The sequence below is a fragment of the Lygodium microphyllum genome, chromosome 26 (assembly GCF_053477565.2).
Source record: "Lygodium microphyllum isolate KBCC chromosome 26, Lygodium_microphyllum_v1.1.10, whole genome shotgun sequence".
NCBI classification, from domain to species: Eukaryota; Viridiplantae; Streptophyta; class Polypodiopsida; order Schizaeales; family Lygodiaceae; genus Lygodium; species Lygodium microphyllum.
The window spans coordinates 76662579-76687330 of NC_141160.1; the positions used below are offsets into that span (position 1 = coordinate 76662579).

At 41.3% G+C, this 24752-nt stretch overlaps 1 protein-coding gene across 4 annotated transcripts; it reads right to left on the reverse strand.

Annotated features, from left to right (window-relative positions):
* Nucleotides 1-1861: 1861 nt before the first annotated feature.
* On the reverse strand, nucleotides 1862-23282 carry LOC148013438 (sucrose-phosphatase 1-like). Of its 4 annotated transcripts, none has more exons than XM_087667722.1 (9): nucleotides 22882-23282; nucleotides 21571-21870; nucleotides 21301-21402; nucleotides 20843-21037; nucleotides 20411-20728; nucleotides 2860-3049; nucleotides 2505-2551; nucleotides 2360-2417; nucleotides 1862-2149 (listed from the first exon to the last, which is right to left on the reverse strand). In XM_087667722.1, exons 1-9 carry the CDS (start codon nucleotides 23245-23247, stop codon nucleotides 2127-2129), a joined length of 1599 nt encoding a protein of 532 aa, XP_087523848.1. In that variant the 5' UTR covers nucleotides 23248-23282; the 3' UTR covers nucleotides 1862-2126. The 4 variants fall into 4 exon arrangements, with proteins under 4 accessions (XP_087523848.1, XP_087523847.1, XP_087523849.1 ...); XM_087667721.1 differs by having other exon boundaries at nucleotides 1862-2155; XM_087667723.1 differs by having other exon boundaries at nucleotides 1862-2163.
* Between the last annotated feature and the right edge of the window lie 1470 nt (nucleotides 23283-24752).

Sequence of the window (24752 nt, forward strand, 5' to 3'; positions counted from 1 at the left end):
AATACTTCAATTCACAACACATGTACCACACAATAAAATTTTTCTAAGATTGTTTTAGTATTGCTAGGAAATATCTTCTTAACAAATGCATAATATGTTAAAAAGTAGCTCTTAAACACCAACTTTGAAGCTTTTTTTTTCCATAGATACATAGCAAGCGATAAATTGTTTGCTTGCATTTTTTGCTTGAAAGAAATATTAGGTCATTACGCACCATATGGATAGCTCATAATCGTGTTGCTTGTTAGGATGCAAATCTTATCTTTTGTCTTCTTCCATAGATTCTTTCAATAAATGCTTTATGATTGCTCTATGTTAGGAGAGAGACATGAGTTAAATCTAATTGTTTCCTTGACACTTTTTGAGTTTTTTTCATATATATGACATCAAGTGGAATCACATGTTTGCAAGTTCACATTTCAAAACATTGGTTTCACATCAAATAGTGTCTTTGCATTGAAGCGATTCCATCAACAACCAATTGCCATAATTCCCAATGATTTTGTTGTGTCATGAGACATCTCTACTTTAAAGTTAGGATTCATTGTACATTTAGAGTAAATGACATTGTTTTACAAACAAGCTTGCAAACATGTACATCTACACTTACTTTCTACATCATAAACAATAACACTTCATAAACAACTCACTTGTCCAATTGTTTTCAAGATTCCCAATCCACCAATTAATATGAATTTCCATTCAAGGGGTAAGAATAATTTTTGTGGACTTTACTTGCAAATAAGTCTCGTATAAAAAGGTCTTCCCTCGTATGCTATAGAATCTACCCCCCTCATTCCAACTTGGATGGGTGTGGCATTGTGCCCTTTAGATAGCTTCTTGATATATCTCCCTAATCACTTGAGCCCAAAATCTCCCAAGATATAAGCTTTAATGCCCTCCAATTTCAGCCCTAACAATGGGTAAAATGTTCAACCCTAGTGTCTACTATCAAAACTCATGGTTTCATTATGCATATTGTACAGCTTTCCAATCTGAATTGGATTCTACCTCCATTTTGCCCATGAATCAAGATACCCACAGACCCCCCTCCTCAATCAAGCACAATATTGTCTAATCCAATGAAACTATATATTTGATTTTCCTCCTCTTGTAGACATAAACATGCTTTTCTTTTTACATAGTTTGACATTAGAATAAATTCTCTAAACAGTAGAATATCCAATAGAGCAAAGCTTTTCATATTTTTTCCCCTCATATCAAATACTACTCTCAAGTACATACACTCCAAACAATAGGATTTTAAATCAAAGCAATATAAAATATGTTAAGTTTATTAATATTCTTCATAATATGTTGTGAAAGCAATTTAGGCCTCAACTCTCTCAATTGGTATTTCAAACTTCTCTTCAACTCCTTTTCTAATGGATAAGTCCCAAGTACAATGTAGGGATGATGCATTTGCCAATCCCAAGACTTAGATATGAAAAGAATCTTGTGCAAATGTCATTTTGAGAAATTCGCATCATGGGTATATGTAACTCCATCTTCAAAAAAGATTGCAATTCCATTGTTAACCAAGACATTTTCCATCTTAAACACCACCTTGGAATTGGCTTTCTCGAGAAAAAAGGGCCAACTACTCTTTCCCTCAACTAGTAACACACTTGGGACAAACTATAGTCCTTAAGGGATTCCATTCTTTCTTAAGAATTTCACATTGAGAGGGAGAGAGAGAGATTTACTAAACGGAAGTGTGGCTGAGTTGGTAGATTGAACACGTGACCAAAAGGTCTTAAAAGTTCAACTCTTGCATCTATGGGGTCATCTAGATATGGAAATTAAAAAAAGAATTGAACCAGGGTATATAGGTTGAGAGGATAGCATAAAGCACATGAAAAAAAGTAAAGGGAATTTACTCTTTCAAATTGTTCAATGTCAGTGCCAAACAATTAGGCCGCATGATGCACCCCATCACAGATGCCATAGGTTCAATAACTACAGTAGGCAGCTTGTTAGTACCTCACCAATAAAAAGCCACAAAAACAATGTACTGTTGAAATGGGAATAATGGATGGGGAGTTTCTTCCAAAGGACCATTCATCCCTATTTGTGATCCTTGTGAACTCTCTCTCTCACTTGGAAAGCCATCTTGTTTCCACAGCTTAATGCACCTGCAATTCTGATGCTGCAGCTACACAACTAACAAGAATCAGTACAATAACATGAGCTTGACAAATAGAACCCATTGCACAGAAAAGGGGAAAACAGCAAAGTTACCCAACACTGTAATGTTCACAAAATAAAGAAACTGCCAATAAACTACTATGCTTAAATGCACAATTCCCTGCTTCACAAAATGCTTGTTGATAAAACACTCCAAGTACTTCAGACTTACCTTCCCTCCTAGAAGTCTGATGCAAGTGAAGCCACTCAACACCATTCGGTGTACCATCCTGAAATGTGAATGACACCCCAAAGGTCACAAGAAATCTATGACAACTTAATATCTCTGCTGCAAAGATAAAGATTAGCATTGCTACCTTGGCAACAAGGACTGCACTTGCAAAATACCCTCTTCTCTCACCACCTAACAGAGAGCACAGGCAATTACATTAGACAGTCACATATAAAATTCTGCATTATTCATCCATTGATAGGACAGTCACATATAAAATTCTGCATTATTCATCCATTGAAACTACAGCACATAGTACTAAAATATAGAACCTTGAGAGACACACACACACAGAAGGCCAAGCATGTACAACAGTCTCCAAGCTTTATAAAAATATGACCTCAACATGTGATGAAGTCTACTAAGAAAAACAACAGACTTCAACTGCACTAAGAAATGTTCAGCAAAACATTCTCAAATTTTGATAAGTGATTCCATACCTGCCAGTTGCTCCCAAGATTGCCAAGTTATGAGAAAAGCACCTTCATTCAAACTCTGCCCACACATATTATCAAACCATATGTGAGTTTCTGATCCCTGCATTGATCCATGCTTTTGCCTTGCACCAACAATCGATTCTGCTAGACTTGACTCAATGCCCCACGGATAGACAACCTTTGCACTGCTCCTCTGCCAAAGCACAGGAGTCCATAGTGTGACAATTCCAAAAACCCATCCAAGGACACTAATAAAGACCCACATTGGCTCCAACAATCTTAATACTGAATTCCACCAAAGTGAGAAATGGAAATGCACTCTTGCAATAATGAGAAAAACAAACACATCGTGCGTGAGGTCATTGCCCTGTGCTGCTTTATCTTGTGCTAATGTTGATGGTTGATAACAGAAAGAATCAATTCCTTCAAAACAGAAAAAGAAAATAAAATACTTACTATCTACACAGTGCTTGTTAATTGGGGTGATTTTCCCCTCAAGAAAAGGCAAGATCCCATCTAACATTTACTGTAGGAACTCGCACAAACTTAGCTGAAGAGTGTCTAGAAACGCGTGCGGAGCTGCAAGTCAAGGGGCACTGAAGTACCCAAGGACAAGACCAAACAGATAGCCTAGCATGAACCACTAACAAACAACTTAAAAGCTTCAAGATTTTGGCATCATTGATTTGTCAATGTTACATCTCTGGACATCCAGATAGGAGCCTAAAATGTTGGTCACAGCCTTGGGTAATAAGTGACTTAGTGCAAACACATTAGGGACACTTTCAAGTTAGGGCAGTGGAGTCCTATTTGCATGGCTCATGAGTCATGACCCATTGTGCACATTCATTGCCTGATCGCTTATTTACAACCTTGCTGTCACCAAAATGTTGGCTCAGAGAAAGGAAGATTTAACAAGGCTTGGATCCAAACCAGTTTAGCTTGGTTCCAAACAGACACATATCCAGAAAACTAAAAGGGCAAAGGTAAGATTTGTTAAATTTCCCTTGGTTAAAGTTGAATTCTCTTTCTAGGTGGTCTAGTTGTTTCTGAGTTAGAGGAAGTAAACAAGGGAGAGGAAAAGACGACCCAGGTGGAGGTACACATCATGATTTTCTCATCATACAAATTGATATGACCAAGACATTTGATACTGTGGTGTGAATTTTTCCCATCACGTTCATGATGAAACTGTGTGATTTGCTAGCTAAATGAGATGTAAGATGTCATAGGCAACATATGTCCTTTACAATCATATATTGCAAGAAGGCCCTTTGAATACTTAAAGCTGAGATGATGTACTTGCCCAAGCTGTGTGGAGCCTCAGTATATTGATTATCAACTATGATTTGCTATTAAGAAAGTTCACATTAAGGCTTGCTCAATATGAGTCTTGTGTGTCTTATTATGCAACTAAAGCATACGGGCATTGCAATATTACCAACTTGGATGCTGTGCTGGGCTATTTATAATGGGTTATCCAGGCTGCCCTTACTAAGGGATTCAGAATTGAAGAAGAGGTTTTGAGCCATTTTCCTGTAGTAGACCACCTTCAGGGAAATTCCATGTCAGTGGACAAATTACTAGAGTGCATAGTTTTGTTTTCAAAGAGAAGAAATTTCCATTTCGCTTTTCAAAGAGGAAAATTCCCATAATGGCACCTTGGAGAAAATTCATATGAGGTAAAATTACAAAGTACGAAGAAGGCCTCGCAAAGAGCAGCTGAGTACACCATAAATACAATGTTTGTGTGAACAACCAATCCAGTGAGCTATAGTGCCAAACCATATGAGGTGTTGAGCAATCCGAGTCATTAAGTGCATTAACAAACAATTTCACTGCATTAATTCCCAATTTTGTGTCCATTTACAGCCCCAAAAATACTTTATTTGTATTATTTGGCACTTATTATGTATGGAGGGACAAGTACCCAAAGTGTCCATGTGCCACCCAAGAGAACCCAGGTACCACCCTAGACAGTTGTGTCTCATGTGCCTATAAAAAGGACATTGGCATTGTTGTCTTCACACAGTCAGTCTCCTTCTTCACCGACTATTGATCACCTTCTCCTCTCCAACCTCTGGTAGATGCCACACAATAGTGGCTGCCTGCTGCCATCTGGAGCTGTTCAGCCGCCATCCAACTCAGCTGGAGCTGCAGCCCTGATCAGCTGGCTGTCACCCAACCCGCTGCCCTAACTGGAGGTTGCTGCCCACCTGTGTTTTCCTCTATTCAGCCTGAGGTTACCTCTTTGCTGTCATCATCCCCGCATTTGGTGCAGCCACAGCAGTCACCCTGCTGTCTATCATCATCATCATTGTCATTTACATGGAAGGTCATCACAGCCATACACTAAGATGGTGTGGGCTGGTGATATGAGCCTGATGTCCATCCCTCTTTGCGATTTCTGTCATAGGTACAGCTCATGTTGTGTCTTGTGTGCAGGTCTTATCCTAGTGTTAGAGCTGTACAGCAGGTCATTCCCTGGACAGGCAGGAGCAGCAGGAGCAGTCGATGCAGATGACACATGGCAGGCGCAGCAGGAGCAGGTGACACATGGCAGTCAGGTCAGACAGGAGCAGGTGACAAGTGGCAGTCTGGTTGGACAGCACTGCTGTCAGTCGGCTGCAAGGCGACCTGGTATTTTCCATCATTTCCTGCTGGCCTATTTATTGGCCCTGATTTCAGCAGTCTTCAACAGTTGTGCTACCAGATTTCAGACTGCAGACCGTGGAGACTGCCCTTGGGGCTGACGGAGACTGAGATCTTCGAGGTGGAGACATACACAGACATTCTCTCTGCACCCGTGTATATTTCCACATCCTTATACAGCATTCTTCATTGCAGATTTTCTGCGTTTCACTGTCTCTTTCTCTCTCTCTCTTTTCACTCTTTGTCTTGGTCATTTGCTTCCGCATTGCTTCACTCTGACATGGTATCAGAGTATTGAAGGACTGACCTAGGGTGGACCCATCTAAAGAAGAGATTTCGGCGCAACATAAGGTTGCGTTTTCAGCCTTCAAGTGCGAGCAAAAGGGTTGCGCATCATAACAAGGCTAAGGCGAGCATGGGAATGCAAGAAATGAGAAGATTTGCTAAAGCTGCTATTAGAGAAGGAAGAAGGCTGCATTTTGGGCCTTCAAGTGCAAATTTTACATTTTCATTGCCTCTAGCGGGTGAAGGAGCGGGATGAATGGTCAAGAGCCCTAGCAAGTTGTATTCTCACAGTCAGAGGGGGCTGCTTTTTGTATTTTGTGCAAGCATTGTAGGTGAAGATGTCTTTTGAGGCCGAGACAATGTTTCAGGCAATCATGGACCGGAAGATGCCCATCTTACCAGCTCTTCCATCATATCAAAAGCTCAATGGCAAGAATTACTGCATCTGGCGGGTCATGATGCTTGCCATTCTGGAGTCCTATAATTTGGTGGAGCTTGTTAGGGAGGCTATTCATCGTCCTTCTTTGCAAGACGAGTCCTAACTCTCTTCTAGTGATAAGTTGAAGTTAGCCAAGGCTCAAGCACATTGGGATAAACTCAATGCTCACATCTACTCATTTTTATTTCTCTCATGTACTACAACTATTCTCTCTCATATTGAGCATTTGTAGATGGCTTGGGAGATATGGTTGGAGCTTGATTAGATGTACAATCATATGACCATCACGAAGCAAGTTTCTTTGGAAGCGCAAATGCGGACCATGAGTGTCAACAAGTCATATTCTATGCGGGAGCATATTAACAAGCTGAAGCAGCTTCAAATACACTTATAAAACGCAAGGTGATCACTTCTGAAAACTTGGTGATAACCCTTCTTTCACAATTACTGCCCCGTTTCAGTGGTTTTTATTCCGCCTTGATTGCTTCAAGGCGGTCTAAGACTCTTTGATGGAAAGAGTCGGTTCCTATGGTGTTAGACCAAGAGGAGAAATTGAAAGGGACCAATGCTTCTAAATCTAAGGCCTTGGTTGGTCAGTCCTTTCAAAAGGAGGGGAAGGACCAAAAGAAAAAGGAGGACAAATCCAAGAAGGACAAAGAAAAGGAGTCTACTTGTCACATTTGTGGCAAAACTGATCGCTAGAAGAAGGATTGCCCCGACAAGGAGGAGGAGGAGGACGAGAAGAAGGAGAAATCTTCAAAGGATTCCGAAGAGGTGGTTGCTCCCTCATCAACTGCTCTCCTCCACTTGGAGAAGGTTGAGGATTCGACCCTACGACTTCTGATGCTATGTTGACGGCCCCATATACTCGAGAGTACATTGTTGACATTGGTGCTCACGGCACGACTCCTCCTTCAACAGGTGTTGCTCATTTGCAGCCTTCGCATGGCCAGATTCTTGTTGGTGACAATTTGTTTATTCCTATACAAGGACGAGGAGATATGCATCTTATTCTAGATGGACAAGGTAGTACCAATACATTCGAGGTACTTCATGTGCCGGCCTTGGGGTACCATCTCCTTTTGGTGCACAAGATTTGTGCCCTCGGCCTTTTGGTCGAATTTGATGTGGATTCTTTTTGGATTCTTGATTGTGGATCGAGACAGGTTCTTTCTTCGGGTTACGAGGAGAATGGAGTCTACAATTTGCGGTATTTTTTTGCCTTGACTTGTCTTCTTCTCACCTCACAAACTCAGTCCGAGCTTTGGCATGCTCGGTTTGGCCACCTCAATTATGATTACCTTCGGAAGGCGTCCAAGGGATTGCTTGTTCGAGGTTTGCTAGATATTATGGTGAGCCAGCAACCTTGTGTATCCTGCATACATGGGAAGCAGACTCGTGATACCATTCCCAGCAAGGCTTTGAGCCGGCCTTCAGTACCCTTGGAGCTTGTTTCTACCGATCTTCGTGGAACAATGAGGAAAGATTCCCTTAGAGGGAGCTTGTATTTCATACTCATTGTGGATGATTATAGCAGGATGGCATGGGCATATTTCTTGAAGTTGAAGTCGAAGGCTTTCTCCAACTTTAAGGATTGGTTGCTCTTTGAGAAGAACCGATCGGGCCGAAAGCTGAAGACCTTACGATCAAATAAGAGCAGCGAATTTGTTTCTAATGAGCTTGCTCGATTTTGTGCAAATCGTGGTTTCACCAAGATTTTGCCAATACAAACACCCCTCAGGAGAGTGGCAAATTGGAGCGGAAAAATCGCAGTGCGATCAAGATGACCCGTACCATGATGGAGCATCATCAAACACCTCAATGTCTATGGACTAAGACTATGGCTACTACAGTTCACATCCTTAATCATTCCCGTTGGTATGACTCTATATGAGGTGTACTTTGGGTCTAAGCCAAATATTTCTTATTTCAAGGTTTTTGGGTGTGATGCCTATGTTCATATCCCAAAGACACAACATAACAAATTTGAACCGGCTTCCAAAAGACAAGTATTTGTGGGCTATAGCTCACAGTCTCAAGGCTACCGATTGTATGATCTTGTTAAGCGGAATGTCTACACAAGCCCCGATGTTCGGTTCATGGAAGTTCCAACCTCAAAGACGGGTGAGAAACACCCTATTCTTGGAGTTCCCAGTGATAGTTGGGCGCCAACGATTTTCTCTCAAGCCTATGCCTCTTGAGGACTCTTCTTCAGATGAGGAGCTTAGTTTTCAAGCTCCAAATTCACTGATTGCTCCCCCGCCTTCGCTGGACCTTCAAAAACTTCAATATTCTCATTCCAAGCACAGGAAGCTTGCTTAAGGCCATAGAGAGCCTTCCTCAACCTGTACACCTTACCGTCAGAAGAATTGAAGCTTGGAGGTTGCTCAACATAGATCTCCTCCTTCAACTCCCCATTCAAGAAGGCAAACTTCACATCTAGTTGATAGATCGGCCATCTTCGATGGCTAGCCAAGGCAAGAACTACGCGAATAGTAGTCGTCCGAATTGTAGGGGCAAAAGTGTCATGGAAATCAATGCTTGGGCGCAATGCAAAAGCTTTAGCAACAAGGCGGACCTTGTACTTGTCCAATATGCCATCACTGTGGTACTTGGTTTTAAAGACCCATTTGACTCCAATGATCTTATGAGGAGGCTTCGGCACACGATACCAAGTGCCATTCCTCTCAATCGACTCCAGCTCTTGCTCCAACACTTTCCGCCAATAATCATGTTGTAAAGCCTCCTTTATGGAGGTGAGCTCATGATCTTGCATGACACAAGTCATTAAACAGTAATTAGTGTAAACAAGCTTGGCGTGGTATGCTTGGTTTCTCCAAGAACGCCATGGGCCATCCTACAGCTGCCACTCCTCAAGGATCCTTTCCTCCATGAGAAATTGGAGTATTTGTGTTCCAAAGCCGACCCCCAACTGAATGTACACACCTCAAGTGGAGGTTGTGTGTTGTTTGTCCTTAATGTGGACGACTTGATTGTGACAAATGAGCATACTCAAATGGTCGAGCATACAAAGGACAGCACTTCATGAGAAGTTTGAGATGATGGATATGGGACTTCTTCACTTCTTTCTAGGTCATGAGATCTATCAGACTCCGAGGGGGATCTTCATTTCCCAATAGTGGTATGTCCAAGAGCTCTTGACTATATGTGAGATGGAGGGATGTAAGTCTCTTACAACTCTTATGGATCCGAATTGGAAGGCTACAGCTCATTCTGCTTCTCCTTTGGCAGATGCTACTCGTTATAGGCAGTTGATTGGCTCCTTGATCTGGCTTCTTAATACTCGTGTTGACTTATGTTATGCTATAGATGGGCTGGCCAGGTTCATGAGTGAACCCAAGATGGTGCATTAGTAGGCTGCTCAGAGGATTTTGCCATTCTTACACGGGACTCCTAATGTAAGAATCTGAGAATAAGGACTTAGCGTAAATAACATTGACATTATGCCATGTCACACTGACATCGGTATAAAAGGAGAGGACATGTAATTTTACACATCTTTTTTACACAATAATACAATTACAGACTTTCTCTCCCATCTTGCTCACAGCTTCTATGGCTTCCCCTTCTTTCCTGTCTTTCTCTCTCTAAATCTAGCCTTTCTCTCTCCTCGTCACTCTTCTTCTCCCTCTTCCTGCAGTCTTTCTCTCTTCTGCAGTCTTCTCTCTCCTCTTTCTCTCTCCCTAGTTCTCTCTCTGACAAGTGGTATCAGAGCATTGGTCTTTGATCCATTCTTTTCTTCTATTTTCAGTCCTATTTTCCTATATCAAAATCAATTTCAGACAAAAAAAATGATACAAGACAGTGACTAGTGGAGTACTGCAGATCATCTACAGTTAGTAAGAGACTACATCTGGAGATATCCAAGGTCAGATATGGTGGAGAATGGCTTAAATGACAGGTAGTCATCAAATTTTATGCAAAATTGGAGGTAATTAGGGTAAAGGATGGTTAACTGGGCTTAGTTTGGGGTTAAACTGTGGTTACTTTTCAACAGAGGTCTTCCTTTCCTCTTTCTCCAAGCTTTTTCCAAGCTTTCATGGAGTTTGCAGCAGAGATCTTCTCCTAGCTTTCAGCCATGAGGTTTTTATAGGCATTTCATGCCGGAAACTTTCTTTACTTTCCATTCTTAACAAGTGGAGCACCATTATTGAAGGCTTTGAAGAGGCTTTAGGGAGCAAACATTTCTTCTTCTTCTTCTTCAAGACTTCTTTCCAGCATCTATGGTGTTTTCAGCAACCTCTCCTCACAAGTATTTTGTTCTTCTTGAAACCCTAAAGACAGGCAGCATTGAAGATTTCTTCTAAAAGCTGGAGACAAAATGGAAGAAAATCTTGGACAGCTCTTCCTCCACTTTCAGAAGGGTATTTGTGGATAAGCTGTTGAAGACACTGATATGGCTTCAGCAAAATATCTCTACATTAGTGATCAAAAGTCTATCAGAGGATGATTCCAACCTTTAGCTTTGGCAGTAGAAAACTGATGTCTCACCGTCAGAGGAAGCATTGCAGAGGGATTGTCTTAACAAACAGATAACATATTCTCTAAATCTGATGGTGTAGACATACATATAGGCAATTTTCTGTATCATGAGTGAGCATTCGCACTCGATGTGGAGCTATTGATTCCTTCCTCTTCAGTAGCCTGGTGTGGATCACACGTAGGCAGATTTCTGTGGGCTACCATCATCGGTGTATGCTCTTGCAGAAAAGAGAGAAAAACTGCAGGAAGAGAGAGAAGAAGAGTGACAAGGAGAGAGAAAGACTAGATTTAGAGAGAGAAAGACAGGAAAGAAGGGGAAGCCATAGAAGCTGTGAGCAAGATGGGAGAGAAAGTCTGTAATTGTATTATTGTGTCAAAAAAGATGTGTAAAATTACATGTCCTCTCCTTTTATACCAATGTCAATATGACATGGCATAATGTCAATGTTATTTACACTAAATCCTTATTCTCAGCTTCTTACAATCCATCCCTTCCCAAAAGTTTGTCCTCAAAAACAAACCTAAAAGACTAGAAAAGGATAGATGAAACAGAGTACTACTCTGATACAACATTACAAGTGGCAAAAGGTAGTAGGGGGGAAATTCTTGGCATAGACCCAATAAAAGATTGCCTAATATTCAAGAGTAGTACTAGTCTATGCAGAGGGTCAAGGTCAGCCTGTAGCCACCTAGATCGAAAGGGAAAGTAGTATCGCTGCCATGCATTGGATCAGCTTTCATAAGGTCAAAGTCAAGTACAGCTGGAAGCATGATCAGCATGGTGGTATTCTCTAGCTCTTCCATAAGTCTCTCAGGCATCACCATGCTGTATATGACTGAAGCATATGAGACTGAAGTCACCATTGCATAGACTCCATCAACCCCTAAGTGCTGTATATTCATGGACCTTGCATTCTTAGTGATGTCCAAGCATTTAAACTGCAGGTCTGTGGACTGACGGGGCTCCCGCATGGGGTCATGATCATCCAAATCCACATGCTGCCCATGATCTGCTTTCTTGAACTGAGGTTCTTGTTGTGGACCCATACGAAAATGGTCTTCAACAAGATCTTCTCCATCCTTTGCATCATAATATTCAAATACCAAGAGTATTTTGACAGTCTTTGCCCTGCATGTGGCTTGATGATTACAAGATAGTAGCTTAGCACATCGATAGCATAAGCCCGCAGCATGCAGTTCCCGTATCGTATCACTAGTAAGATGTCTAATGCGTTTAGCCTTAGATAGCAATTTACACACCTGCTCATCACCATTGGTCAGCTCAGTAATAGTTCTGACATGCTACTCATGTACAACAGATGGCTGTCCATGCTCATGACCATAATGCTCATGCTATCCATACTGCATATGGTGATAATAGCCCTGCTACGCATCAGAGGGATAGTTTGGTTGAGCATATGCATTTGCTTCCACTGATGTCTGCTGCTCACGTACATAAGCATGCTGCCTTTGATCATTGATCCCACAGCATTGGTCATGCTGTCCATAATCTCTACGAAAATGCATGTCACAAAAATGTTCATGCTGCTGTCCAAATACATCTATTTGCTATTGCCTACTACCAAAACTTTGGTCATATTGTTGCCCATAAACATGCTGCCCAAGAATGCATGATGACTGTCCAACATGATTACAATGGTGTCCTTGCATCCTAGGCTGTCCATAAGTATGATGATTGGCAAGTCCATGAGCATAAGTATTGGCATGATGTCGGTCATAATCACTTGCATGCTGCTGATCAAAACTAGAAGGGTACTGATAAGCATAACCATTACTATCACATCCATAAGAACCGGGCTGCTCAACTAAGAGAGCTTCACAAGTATAATCATAACTATGTTGCTGAAGAGGTGGATGCTCATAAGCATAAGCATGTTGTCCATAATAGCCATTCTACTGCCAAGGTTCAATGGAATGATACTCATCAACATATACATGTTGGCCATAAGCATAAGCATTTGATTCAGGTCTTGCTCTTTTTTCCATAACCGCCTTCATAAGAGCAATACACCGATCAGCTAAAACTCCAAGTTTGTCAATATTAGCCTGTGTTTGAAGCCAACCTTGTCCAAGTTCACTAGAGCTGGAGCTATTGTTCTCAGCTGCCATTGTAGTCAAGTTGCTATGTTGGTGAATTTTAGAACCTCTATCCACTGATTGATTTGCAATTGTATCAAGCTTGCATTTGGTAAGACCTTTTGAAGTCTGAAAGGTTTAGCTACAGATTTCAAGACATAGCTTGCAAGTATGAGGGCATCATCATCAAGTGTGGAAGAACTGTTTATGTGTCTTCTTTAGTTATGCTGAGTTGCTTTCTTCTTCAGTTATGCTACCACTATGAACATGTGCTCAAAATCTGTAATCCTCTGTCAATTTCATAGCTCAATTTGGCTGTCAATTTTCCTCCACTTAGCAAGTCTGGAGATTTAAACCCTGCTCATTCAAAGCTGTGATGAAAGTGGCCAGTTCCAAGTATAAACACCAATCCTAATGTAATGGATGCCAAAACCACTACTGGTATTGGTGACTCTAACAAAGCTGTAGACAATAACCCAACTATGCCCTCACGCACAGCTCATAGCCCAAAGAGATCATCTCCATGTTAAGCAGCAGGCTGTCATCTCAGGAGCCATTGTCCCTGCAACAGCTGTAGCAACAGCCAAGACTCCTGGAATTGGAAAAAAAAAACTGACTGTAACATCAGCTACAATTGTGTATCATCTTGCCAAGCAAAATCAAGACCAAGTGCTGGTTTGTGCTCCTAGCAATGTGGCAGTTGATCAACTAGCTGAGAAGATCAATGCCACAGGCTTGAAGGTTGGAGAAGCAAAGGCAATGGAACATGCACTACGAGAAGGTGTCATTGGAGAGACTGGTCCAATTCATCCTGCTAAGCATGCCACACAAAATCCTGCTGAGCCACAGGGAAATGATGTGGCCATTGGGGATCGTGACTTCAATGATGTCAATTATTGTAGGAGCGATTATAGTCAGTCAGTAACTGAAGTGGAGTCAGTCAGTCTCACTGTGTCTGTCTATGTAATCAATCTGTGAGCTTGAGTTCTAGTCTCTCAACATGGCCCTATGACTACAGTGAGCAGATCTAGCATTTACAGACCAAACTTACAAACTACCCACTGTAAAACAGTCTGGCATCTATGGTGGTATTTCAGATTGAGCACAATCAAACTTCTCGGCCCTTCCCGCAACTCAAGGATGCAACCTATCATCGTCCACACATGATACCAATGCAGGCTTGTCATTACTGATGGAAGCAATTATGCCTGTGTGAGGTTCTCCTCCGTCAACATCAAACACAATAAATTCAGGACCAGAGTCACAGAGCACACCACCAAAAGCCCATGTATATCTGTCTTGATAAATGTTGTTCCCTGACTTCTCCAATCATTTTCACCTCCATGCTATTCCCTGTTTTGTGACAAGCTTTTCTGATTTGTGACTGAGCAATGTGGCAACTGCAGGATCGTGACATGATGACTTACACTGCTCATCAAAAGCCTATGTTTCCTTCCACTTGGACTGCCCCCAAATCTAGCAGTCTGGAGCCTTGACAAGATGCCCTGGAACCCACCACAAAGGATAGGAAACACAGCTGGTCCTCTTGCTAGCCCTGTGTATGGGATGTCACCAGAAAGTCCTACTGCATATCAAAGTGATCCTTATGGGTAGTTTTATCACTGAACATTCCTTTGCAAGCAAGAGTGCCTTCAGGCAACCTGTCAGACAAATACATATGCATCCTCAAGGCATCCAAGTTTTGCATACAAATCCGTAAGGGCAATCCCTGCAATTTCTCTGTCCAATTTCTCTGTCAGACAAACATTATCTAATCCCCAAGCATATTGAAGTTTTGGATGTCTACTCCTTCAGAAGACTCAGCTCTACAGGAACAATTTGAATTAGTTAAATCTGGGTTTCCCTTCTCCCAAGAGAGAACTAGGGAGAGAGAAAGAGGAGAGAGAAGACTGCAAAAGAGAGAGAAAGACTGCAGGAAGAGAGAGAAGAAGAGTGACGAGGAGAGAGAAAGACTAGATTTAGAGAGAGAAAGACAGGAAAGAAGGGGAAGCCATAGAAGCTATGAGCAAGATGGGAGAGAGTCTGTAATTGTATTATTGTGTCAAAAAAGATGTGTAAAATTACATGTCCTCTCCTTTTATACCAATGTCAGTGTGACATGGCATAATGTCAATGTTATTTACACTAAATCCTTAATCTCAGCTTCTTACACCTGATCTTGGGATCTATTATGCCGCTGGTACAAGTGCTACAGATTTGGTACTTACAAGGTGGAGTGACTCAAATTGGGCTGGTGATGTGGATCATCGAAGGTCCACAAGTTATTGCTTTTTGGGTGCTGGTGCTATTTCATGGAGCAACAAGAAGCAACCCACGGTTGCCCTCTCTGCGACTGATGTGAAGTATCGGGCAGCGTCTTCTACTACATGTGAGACAATGTGGCTTCGCAAGCTCCTGGAGGAGCTTGGCTGCCCGCAAAAAGGTCTTACTATTCTTCAATGTGACAATGAGACTTGCATTGCCTTGGCCCAAAATCCTGTGTTTCATGCTTGGATGAAGCATATTGAGATCCAGTACCATTTTATTCGCAAGAAGATTCTGGATGAGACCATTTTCCTGGTCTATTGCAAGACAAAGGACAATCTTGAATATTTGTTTACCTAGGCCCTTCCCCAAGCTTTACTTTGACAACACTCCAAATCCCTTAGCCTTTTTCCATGTCCAAGATTTGAGAGGGGGTGTTACAGCTGGACAGCTGGTCATTCCCTAGACAAGCAGGAGCAACAGGAGCAGTTGGTGCAGATGTCACATGGCAAGCGCAGCAGGAACAGGTGACATGTGGCAATCAAGTCATACATGAGCAGGTGTCACATGGCAATCTGGTCGAACAGGCTGGTCGGACAGCACTGCTGTCAGTCGGCTGCCAATCTGGTATTTCCCATCATTTCCTGCTGGCCTATTTATTGGCCCTGATGTCAGCAGTCTTCAACAGTTGTGCTCCCAAATTTCAGACTATAGACCATGGAGACTACCCTCAGGGCTGACAGAGACTCAGACCTTTGAGGTGGAGACATACGCAGACACTCTCTGCACCCGTGTATATTTCAGCATCCTTATACAGCATTCTTCACTATAGATTTTCTGCATTTCACTGTTCCTCCCTCTGTGTGTGTCTGTGTGTGTGTTCACTCTTTGTCTTGGTTATTCACTTCCACATTGCTTCACTCTGACAAGGGGGACGTTTCATTGTTATTGGAGTGTCAACCTACACTCTCTAGCACACAATTCAACACCATGCACAAAACTGCCATTCACTCACAGGACCATGATGGTGCACGCCTAATGGGTGCGCTTTCATCTCGAATAGAACGGTATGGGATGCAACTAGCTAGTGGGGAGAATATGGGAGGCACGTGTTGCAAGAGGTGAATACAACAAGACATGGTGCTTGTCTGATACTCATGCTTGGGATGTTGTGATGGATTTTTGGTGCATGAGTTTGTCAAGCTTGTGTTACCAATCAAGGACCAAGGGAGTTGCAACTTGCCACTCATAGCCATGTTAGACCATCAATAGTGATCGAAAGACTTGGTGCACAGATGTCAGCATTAGGTTTAAATTCTTTCCAAATGTGTGTGCATGGTGTTCTAAAGATTGAAAGCCCTGTTGAGATGAGAGAGAAACAAGGTTGAAGCGAGAGAAGAATATTATGAAGAGGTGAGAGAGAAAGCACGTCAAAGAGAGAGGGAGAAGGGTATCGATGGAAGAGGTAGGAAAGGGTGGGAGAGAGAGACAATCTCAAGAGATAGAAGTTGATGCCATGGAGGTGACTGGCAATGCTAGTCAAGGCATTACCAGGTGACAACCCATTAGACAAGCGTCTTGTCATGGCCCTATGGACACTCAGCAAGCAACGGACTTGGTGGCATTGTGATTGCACGAACAAGTAGCTAGGCACCAACCTAGCGGATTATGTGTAAGCAATAATTGAGGACCAAAGGGCGATGACAAAGTCAATGTTGACTTGGTGCGACATGCGGGAGACCAAACTAGGCTTCAATGATGGCCCAATCCTAAAGGGCATATTAATGGAATCACATCAATAAACTTTTTCTCTCTCTCTCTCTCTCTATCTCACCCGTTCTACTCTCTCACCATTCGACATCACCACTTCTCATCATCATGGCTTCTCACAATGCACCTCCATTTGAGGCTCCTATCATGAGCAAACCCCAACACCTAGAGCATATCCAACTACCTTCCAATCCGGAGAAGATGCACAGGTGACGTCTCAATTAATAAACTTTGCAATGTGAAGTAGTTCACCCAAATTAATCTTAGGTCTAGATACCATTGGATATAAATAGCTCTAAGTTTAAGGATGTTTCAAAAATTACTTTCCATATGCAATATGGATACTACTCAGTTAGCCAGCCTTTTGTTTGGACTAGTAAGCTCGATCAATGCTTGGCTATTTATGGCTGCGCCAATGTTGCAAGACATTGATCCAAATAAATCTTACAATGTTCATATAGATACTAGCGACTATACTACAACTATTGCCTTATACCAAGTTGGCTGACCCATTGCCTTTGAGAGCTGTAAGCTCACCAATGCCCAAACATGTTACACTACTCAAGAGAAGAAACTATTGGTGGTCATCCATGAGCTTGAACTATGGTATCATTATTCGTATGATGCTCAGTCTATTATTTCAACTAACCACTATTCGCAAACACTCAAAAAGAAGGAACTATTGGTGGTCATCCATGAGCTAGCCCAAACATGTTAACAATGCTCAAGAGGAGGAGCTATTGGTGGTTATCCATGAGCTTAAACTCTGGCAGCATTATTCCTATGACATTTGCTCCATTACTTGGACTAGCCACCATTCACTACCACTTAGGAGAAGGAGCTATTCGTGGTCATCCATGAGCTTGAACTATGGCATCATTATTCATACAATGCTCGGCCCATTGGATTGACAACCATTCATTGAAATAACATTGTGATGATCAGCTCAATCTTTGTGGCCAAAAGGTGAGATGAATTTTATTACCATAAGGACACAAGCAATGACGTTGCCAGCATTACAAACTATAGATCGACACAAAGTAATGAAATACCAGTTGTACTTACTATCAAGGCTGGGACAAAATTGGCATATCTTATGCTAATCATGGGATTTTAGTCCTGCCAGTTGGTTATCTTTAGAAAATACAGACATGAGAAAACGTATCATACCTATCAGCATGCAGATAGACATGATAATGGATAGGATCCAAGGAGCAGTTGCACATGACCATCGAAACTCATCTGTGGCCAAAGCACCTCCATCTTGCCTATCTCCTTCAAATCCATCAGTTTCCCAAGAGCGTTTCTCTTTCTTGGCTTACTCAAATCCTGGGGTAAATATTTTGTCCTTGACAAAAATCTTGTTTGATGTTTATCTTTCTCTGAATGCACATTGCTAAATGCATCCTCGCTTTGGTAAGATCTAGCAATTAGTCTAAGATGACCTAGTAGCTTGAGAAGCCTTGGCAGCTTGAATGCACAAAAGCTACCTACTAAGAGAAAGATGGGGGAGAGTATTCCATTAGAAATGGTTTATTGTTTAAACAAGGCAACGTGTGTGTACCCAATGATGAGGATATCCACAGTAAATTTTGTAGCAATCTCACAACATGCCTAGCACAAGACACCCTAGCATACAACAAAGTTTGGTCTTCATTAGCTAGTATTTTAATTGACCGCATATGAAGGCTTTAATTGATCTATGCAAGTGCCTGCAATGTCAACTTAATAAAGTTAAAAGACACATACGAGAAAAAATATTACATCCTTTACAAATTCCAAATAAAAAGTGAAGCAATATCTCATGACTTTTGTAGTAGGATTGCCTTGTACAAATTGAGGCAATGATGCAATCTAGGCCGTGGTTAATTGACAGACTAAAATGGCTCAATTCATTCCAACAAAGGCAACCATTAAAAGCCACAAGTTGACTCAACTCCTTATCGAGCATCTTTATAAGCTTTATAGTTTGCCCAACAAAATAGTAAGCGACTATGATCCTAAGTTCACTAGCCATTTTTGACAAAAGGCCTTCCAAAAACTAGAGACCCAATTAACTACATCATCCCTAGAGTATCCTGAGACTAATGGACAAACCAAGAGCACAAATCAAACCATGGACGATATGTTGCATGCATATGTCTCACATTGACAATCTGATTGAAAGTGTTATCTTCCACAGATTGAGTACACTTATTAAAATGCAAAGCATTTGACTACTATATATAACTCATTTATGCTGATATATAGTATGAGCCAAAACCACTGATTAACATCGAGCTCAAAGGAGTGAAGATGCAATCCGTAATTGACTTCATGTATGATATGCCAAGAATGTAAACTATTGCAATTGAAAGTATTAAAACAATCCAAGATCAAGCTATGTTTTATGCTACCAAAATTTGTACTTCTAACGAGCTCCAAAAGGGCATGTGGATTTGCCTTAAAGTCCCAAGGGACTTTGATTCAATGACTATCGACAAGTGCTAAAAGTTAGTCTTTGGAGTATTGTGAAGCATTCCAAATTACCAAGAAGATCAGTAACATCTCTTACCAATGCATTTATCTCTAGACACCAGGGACAAGGTGATTTGATCATCCAGATCGAAGAAGTCTTGTCACTAGAAGACACTGCTCAAGCTCCAATTGATTCTTGACTGAAGAAAAAAACATTCCATCTAACTATGTTTATCTTGAGTATTTAGTCAAGTGGAAAAATTGCCCAAAGTCAAAAGCAACTTGCAATCAATACACTTATTGAAGAGTCACTTCATCCCTCGAAATAGTGCTAAGGACAACAATCATTCATAAGGGGGAAAGGATTACATCCTTCGACACTCAAACAGACACAGCATTGATCACATCTTGGGTCATAAGTGACTTAGTGTGAATGCACTAGGATACTTTAGGTTAGGACAGTTGAGTCCTATTTGTGGGATTCGTGGCCCAATATCCATATTCATTGTGTGATCAACACTCTTGGACTTTAGGCCCAATGGATATCACATCTATATGCTAGGAGGGTGTGGGCTATTGGTATGGAACACCAACCCTTAGGATGTAGGTGTAGATCCCCTTCACAGTTTCTATGTCATGTATACAGCTTGTGTTGTGCCCTGGGTGCAAGTTGGATCCTACCTCATTTTGACAATTAGCATGAGGGGGATCTTCAAGGTTGTTTCCATTCTATTGACCATTGCCATTGCTGAAGGACAGCAATGAGAACCAGCAAAATAAAATTGGAAAATGATAACAATGATAGAAGCACAACAACATTATAACAAGCAATGCATGTAGTTACAAATCAACAATTAGCACTTCCTTGCAAAGGTTGAAAGCTCTTATAAATTCAACAAGAAAAAAACATTGTTACTGTGCAAAACAACCTTTCCAAAGCACATCCCACATGACATGCATATTCCAAGTAGTAAAGGAATCAATTGCACATAATGAAATAAGAGACTTAATTGGACAATTAGAAGACGTGCAAAGCAAAGATAAAACAAAAGTAGAGAAATTTTTATGAGCTCAACAGAAACTTACAATGACTCCTATCAACCGCCCAAAAACCTCCTCCGTGTTTGGTACGTCTCCACTAAGCCACTTCATCAATAAAACATTGAACTCAACGACCTCTTTCAGTGCTGAGCCAGGACTTGCTAGGGAGCCAGCTTTGATTGACAAGAAAGAAGGAACATACTTGCTATTTATTCTATCAAATGGAGACAGATGTGGACCAAAGCCAAAATGCTGCAAAGCATCCATAATACCACCAGCACACCTCTGAGTTGCACAAAATATTTTTGCACTTGAGCCATGGAGCTGATGCCATCGAATGAGCTCTTCTTGTGCATTTGAGACCTACAACCCCAGTCAAACATATAACATAAGGCAATTGGAAAAAAGTGTCCATAATATTCAGTGCAATGGCAAGCCATTTAACATAAAACTTAAAAGTAGTTTTCAAATTCTCACTATAACACCATGAACTCCATCAACAGTGAAAAGGTCTATGTCATTGCCCGAGTCTCCACAAACAAGAATATTTTTCTGCTGGAAACCTTCTTCAGCCATTTTTGAAAGCAGGTACACCAAAGCTTGACCCTTTCCTGCTTTATATGGGAGGACATCCAAATCAATACCGCTGCTATACAATAGCTTAACATTGAGCTGCAAGGAAGACACCCATGCCTGATTCAGAAACATGCAAGAAAGCTCTTGCATATAAAGTTAGGATAAATGTGAAAAAGCATTTTTTGAGATTACAAAAGCTCATAAAATCAAAACATTTTCAAAAAAGTAAGCAAACCAAATACCATACATCAAATACCCTACCATGAACACTAAGACACTACACTCATTTATGAAACGGCTCAAAAATGGAACTGCAGAGGTCCTTCCGTGTGATGGAGAATTATGATATAAGCAGATACCCCTCGTTCCAAAAGTCTTGCAGAGAGTTTTTGCTGTACTTCTTCTGCAGTCCCCTTCTCCACCTTAAAGCTCACTTTGTGTGGACCTTGATCTGGTTCTTCCTGATCAGAGAGAATATCCAATTAGTCACTGAAATCTGCAAAGTCAGAGAATTCTTCCATCTAGAAAGCACTGAGGATAAGCTGATGTAAGCTGTAGAAATCATAACATTGTAGCTGTATAGCATGGCCCTAAAATGAAGGGCCACAAAAGTAAAACATGACCATCACCTGAAAGCGAAGGCTGGGAAACTTCAAGGCCTCTTCAACAATAATGTCTCTATTCCAGCCATCATCTAGTGCTCTCTCCCAATCCATGTCAATATTTAATGATGGACCCACCCGAATTTGTGTACCCACAGACAGAATGAGTGCTGCTGGTGTTAAAAGAGGGGCATCTCTTATAAGTTCTAAATATCTTTGCCATGACCGGCCTGTAGAGTAAACAAGGAGTGAGTTGTATGCATATTCTGCTGCCCACAGGCAGTTGAAGTTCAGTAGAGTAGCATGTAATGGATCCGTATGATCAACCTGCATTAACATTGCATCATATCTCAGAACCAAGGGTGTTCAATTAACAAACATTAAAAATCTCTGCAAAATGTGTCAGTCTTATAGGCTTCAGTATCCATGCATTAAATTAGTTTACATATCACTAGTAGCTGTATTGAGTAACAAAGTATTTTAAAAAAATCTTCCAATGTACTAGCTTGTAAGCTGCTAACTGTTGTTTTAACCACGACAATCTGTCGTCTATTTGTGTTCACTCTGTTTTGCAGGCATAACTATTTGGAGAAAGTGAATTGGGCTTAATATTGCTCCATACCAGATTTTGGACTTTACATTTGCAGTAAATGAATTGGACTCCACATCGCTTGGTGTTTAGATTTTGACTGTTCAAACTTGCATTGTTTGCAGCCCTTAAAGCTGTGTGCAGCTCAAACACGTGCTGAACTGACTATAAACCAAGTCTTATTGCGGTACAATAACACGAGTGACATCCAAGAGGTCATGAAAGACACTATACAAGAAGTTTTAGACAAATTCCCAATATAATTATGACAACATCATGAGCTTTTGTGAGGGACCACATACCTAATTAGGTGCTGGCCCTGCCCCTGACTGCACCTAGTTTTAGGTATGTAGTGCCTCCCAAGCAGAAGCTCATGATGTTGAACATTGTAGAAAGAGCCCCTTTTCTCACATGGGAAAAATGTCAAAAACGTCTTGTGTTAGGGGAAGCCAATACAAAATCTTCCACCTCGGCAATATGCACGTCTAAGAATTTGCAACTTTCAAAGACAATTTGCAGGCGTTCTCATAGAATTTGCATGTTCCTTGCGTAAAGATCTTTAAATATAAAAAAGCTCTCTGAGAAAATCCAAATGTTCTGTGTCTCACAGTCCAAAAATTCCACAATTTGTTCTGGATTTGACATTGAATCTCGACATTTGTATCTTACAGTCCAAAATTTCCACACTGTTTTCTGGATTTGACATTAAATCTCGACATTGCAAGGAACATTTGTGAAGAATGGCTCACCATTGTAAGGTCCAAATCAGAAACCAGCATGAGGCTGTGGCTAGCCATCTTGTCTCCTGATGATGCGCGGCAGGCCTGGACTCGGCTTACCAAAGCGGAGTACATCGTCTTCGTGGAGGACTTATTGACAAAGGTTGTGCGGGCACGAAGAAGCTGCCCCAGTCTCGACAACGAGGGATGCGATGAGGCTCTCGATAATAATGCTGGCGTGCTGCAAAGGGGAGGCTGGTGAAGCAGATGATGGTTGAGGTCGACGTACAATCTCGTGCAACTGTTACTGCAACCGATTCTGCCTGTGCGCACGATCGGAGAGAATGGCGCCTGCAATGGCGAGAAAGGCACACATGCAATACGCACAGGCGCCATACTGTAGCCTTACTCTTTTAATCATCTCATGATGATTTCCTTTCTTTAGTAATGCAAGGAATTATTAACCTTGCTCTTTACTCACCATCATCTCATGATTCCTTTATTCTATATATTCTAAGGAATTATTGGCCTTGCTCTTTACTCACCATCATCTCATGATTCCTTTATTCTATATTAGCGTTCCTGGAGTGCTTTGCGCGCAAGGAACGCTATCCCACTTTGCGGAGTGCGAGGGCACAACCCCTCTATGTCTCATCCCATTTACACCTCCCCCCTCTGTATCCACACTCACTCAATCACTCTCTCTCTCTCTCTCTCTCTCTCTCTCTCTCTCTTACACATGTATAAAAGGTCAAATATGCATTTGCATCAAAGAGTACATAGACTCATATATACATGCAATGACCATGCACCAAACTTATAGACTTGTATCTACACTTGCTCTGCACAACAATTAGAAACAACTTGTATCCTTGGATGTTACAATGAGAAATAACATTCCTACGGTGAAACGAACCACAAATAAAAGATATATGAGCCACACCACAAATTTAAGTTTGTCCAAGCATTGCATGCAAACTCTCAGTATTAATAACCCACATAGGTGAAGCAAAGCCCGAAACAAAAGTTTCTTCTAGAGACTGCACCAATAACCTTGCACCACAATTTCAAGTATCAACAAACCACAAAGTGTCACTCCTTGATTGTGCCTATGCATCTACATCCAAATGTTACAAAGAAATTTACAGTTCCCATAGGGTCTAACCAAAACGAAACTTTCTTTTCTTTGAGAAATAACTGGGAAATTTTTCACTCTCCAATATAACATGGCCAGGCGAAGCAAGTCCAATTGCCACTCTTCGTCTTGTTGATGGTACAGGGGACATAATAGTATTTCCACTCTCCAATATAGCATGGCCAGGCGAAGCAAGTCCGATCGCCACCTTCATCTTGTTGATGGTACAGGGGACTTAACATTAAAACAACAATACCTGCTATGCGCAATAGCTAGAAGTAGCTCTACATGATCATTCAATGTTACAATCAGAAATAACATTGCTACGCTGAAATGAACCACAAAGTGTAAGCATATCCAAGCATCAAATACAGATAGGTGAAGCAAAGCCCAAAACCAAATCTTGCTCCAGAGCCGAAAACTTTGTACCATAAATCCACGTATCAACAAACCACGAAGTACCACTTATTGATTACACCTATGATAAATAGATACAGATACATCTACATCTACATCCAAACACTACAAAGATATTTAAACTTTCCATCAGGCCTAACAAAAATGAAGCTTTCTTTTCTTTGAGGAATCACCGAGAAAAATCCCATTCTCCAACACAACATGCTCAGGAGAAGTAAGTCCCATTGCCACTCTTTGTCCCGGTGATTGTACAGGGGACATGATAGTCTTTCCTCTCTTTCTTGCGCCTAAAATTTTAAAAGCTCACAACGTAAACATGAACACGTCCAATAATTGACAATGATCACTT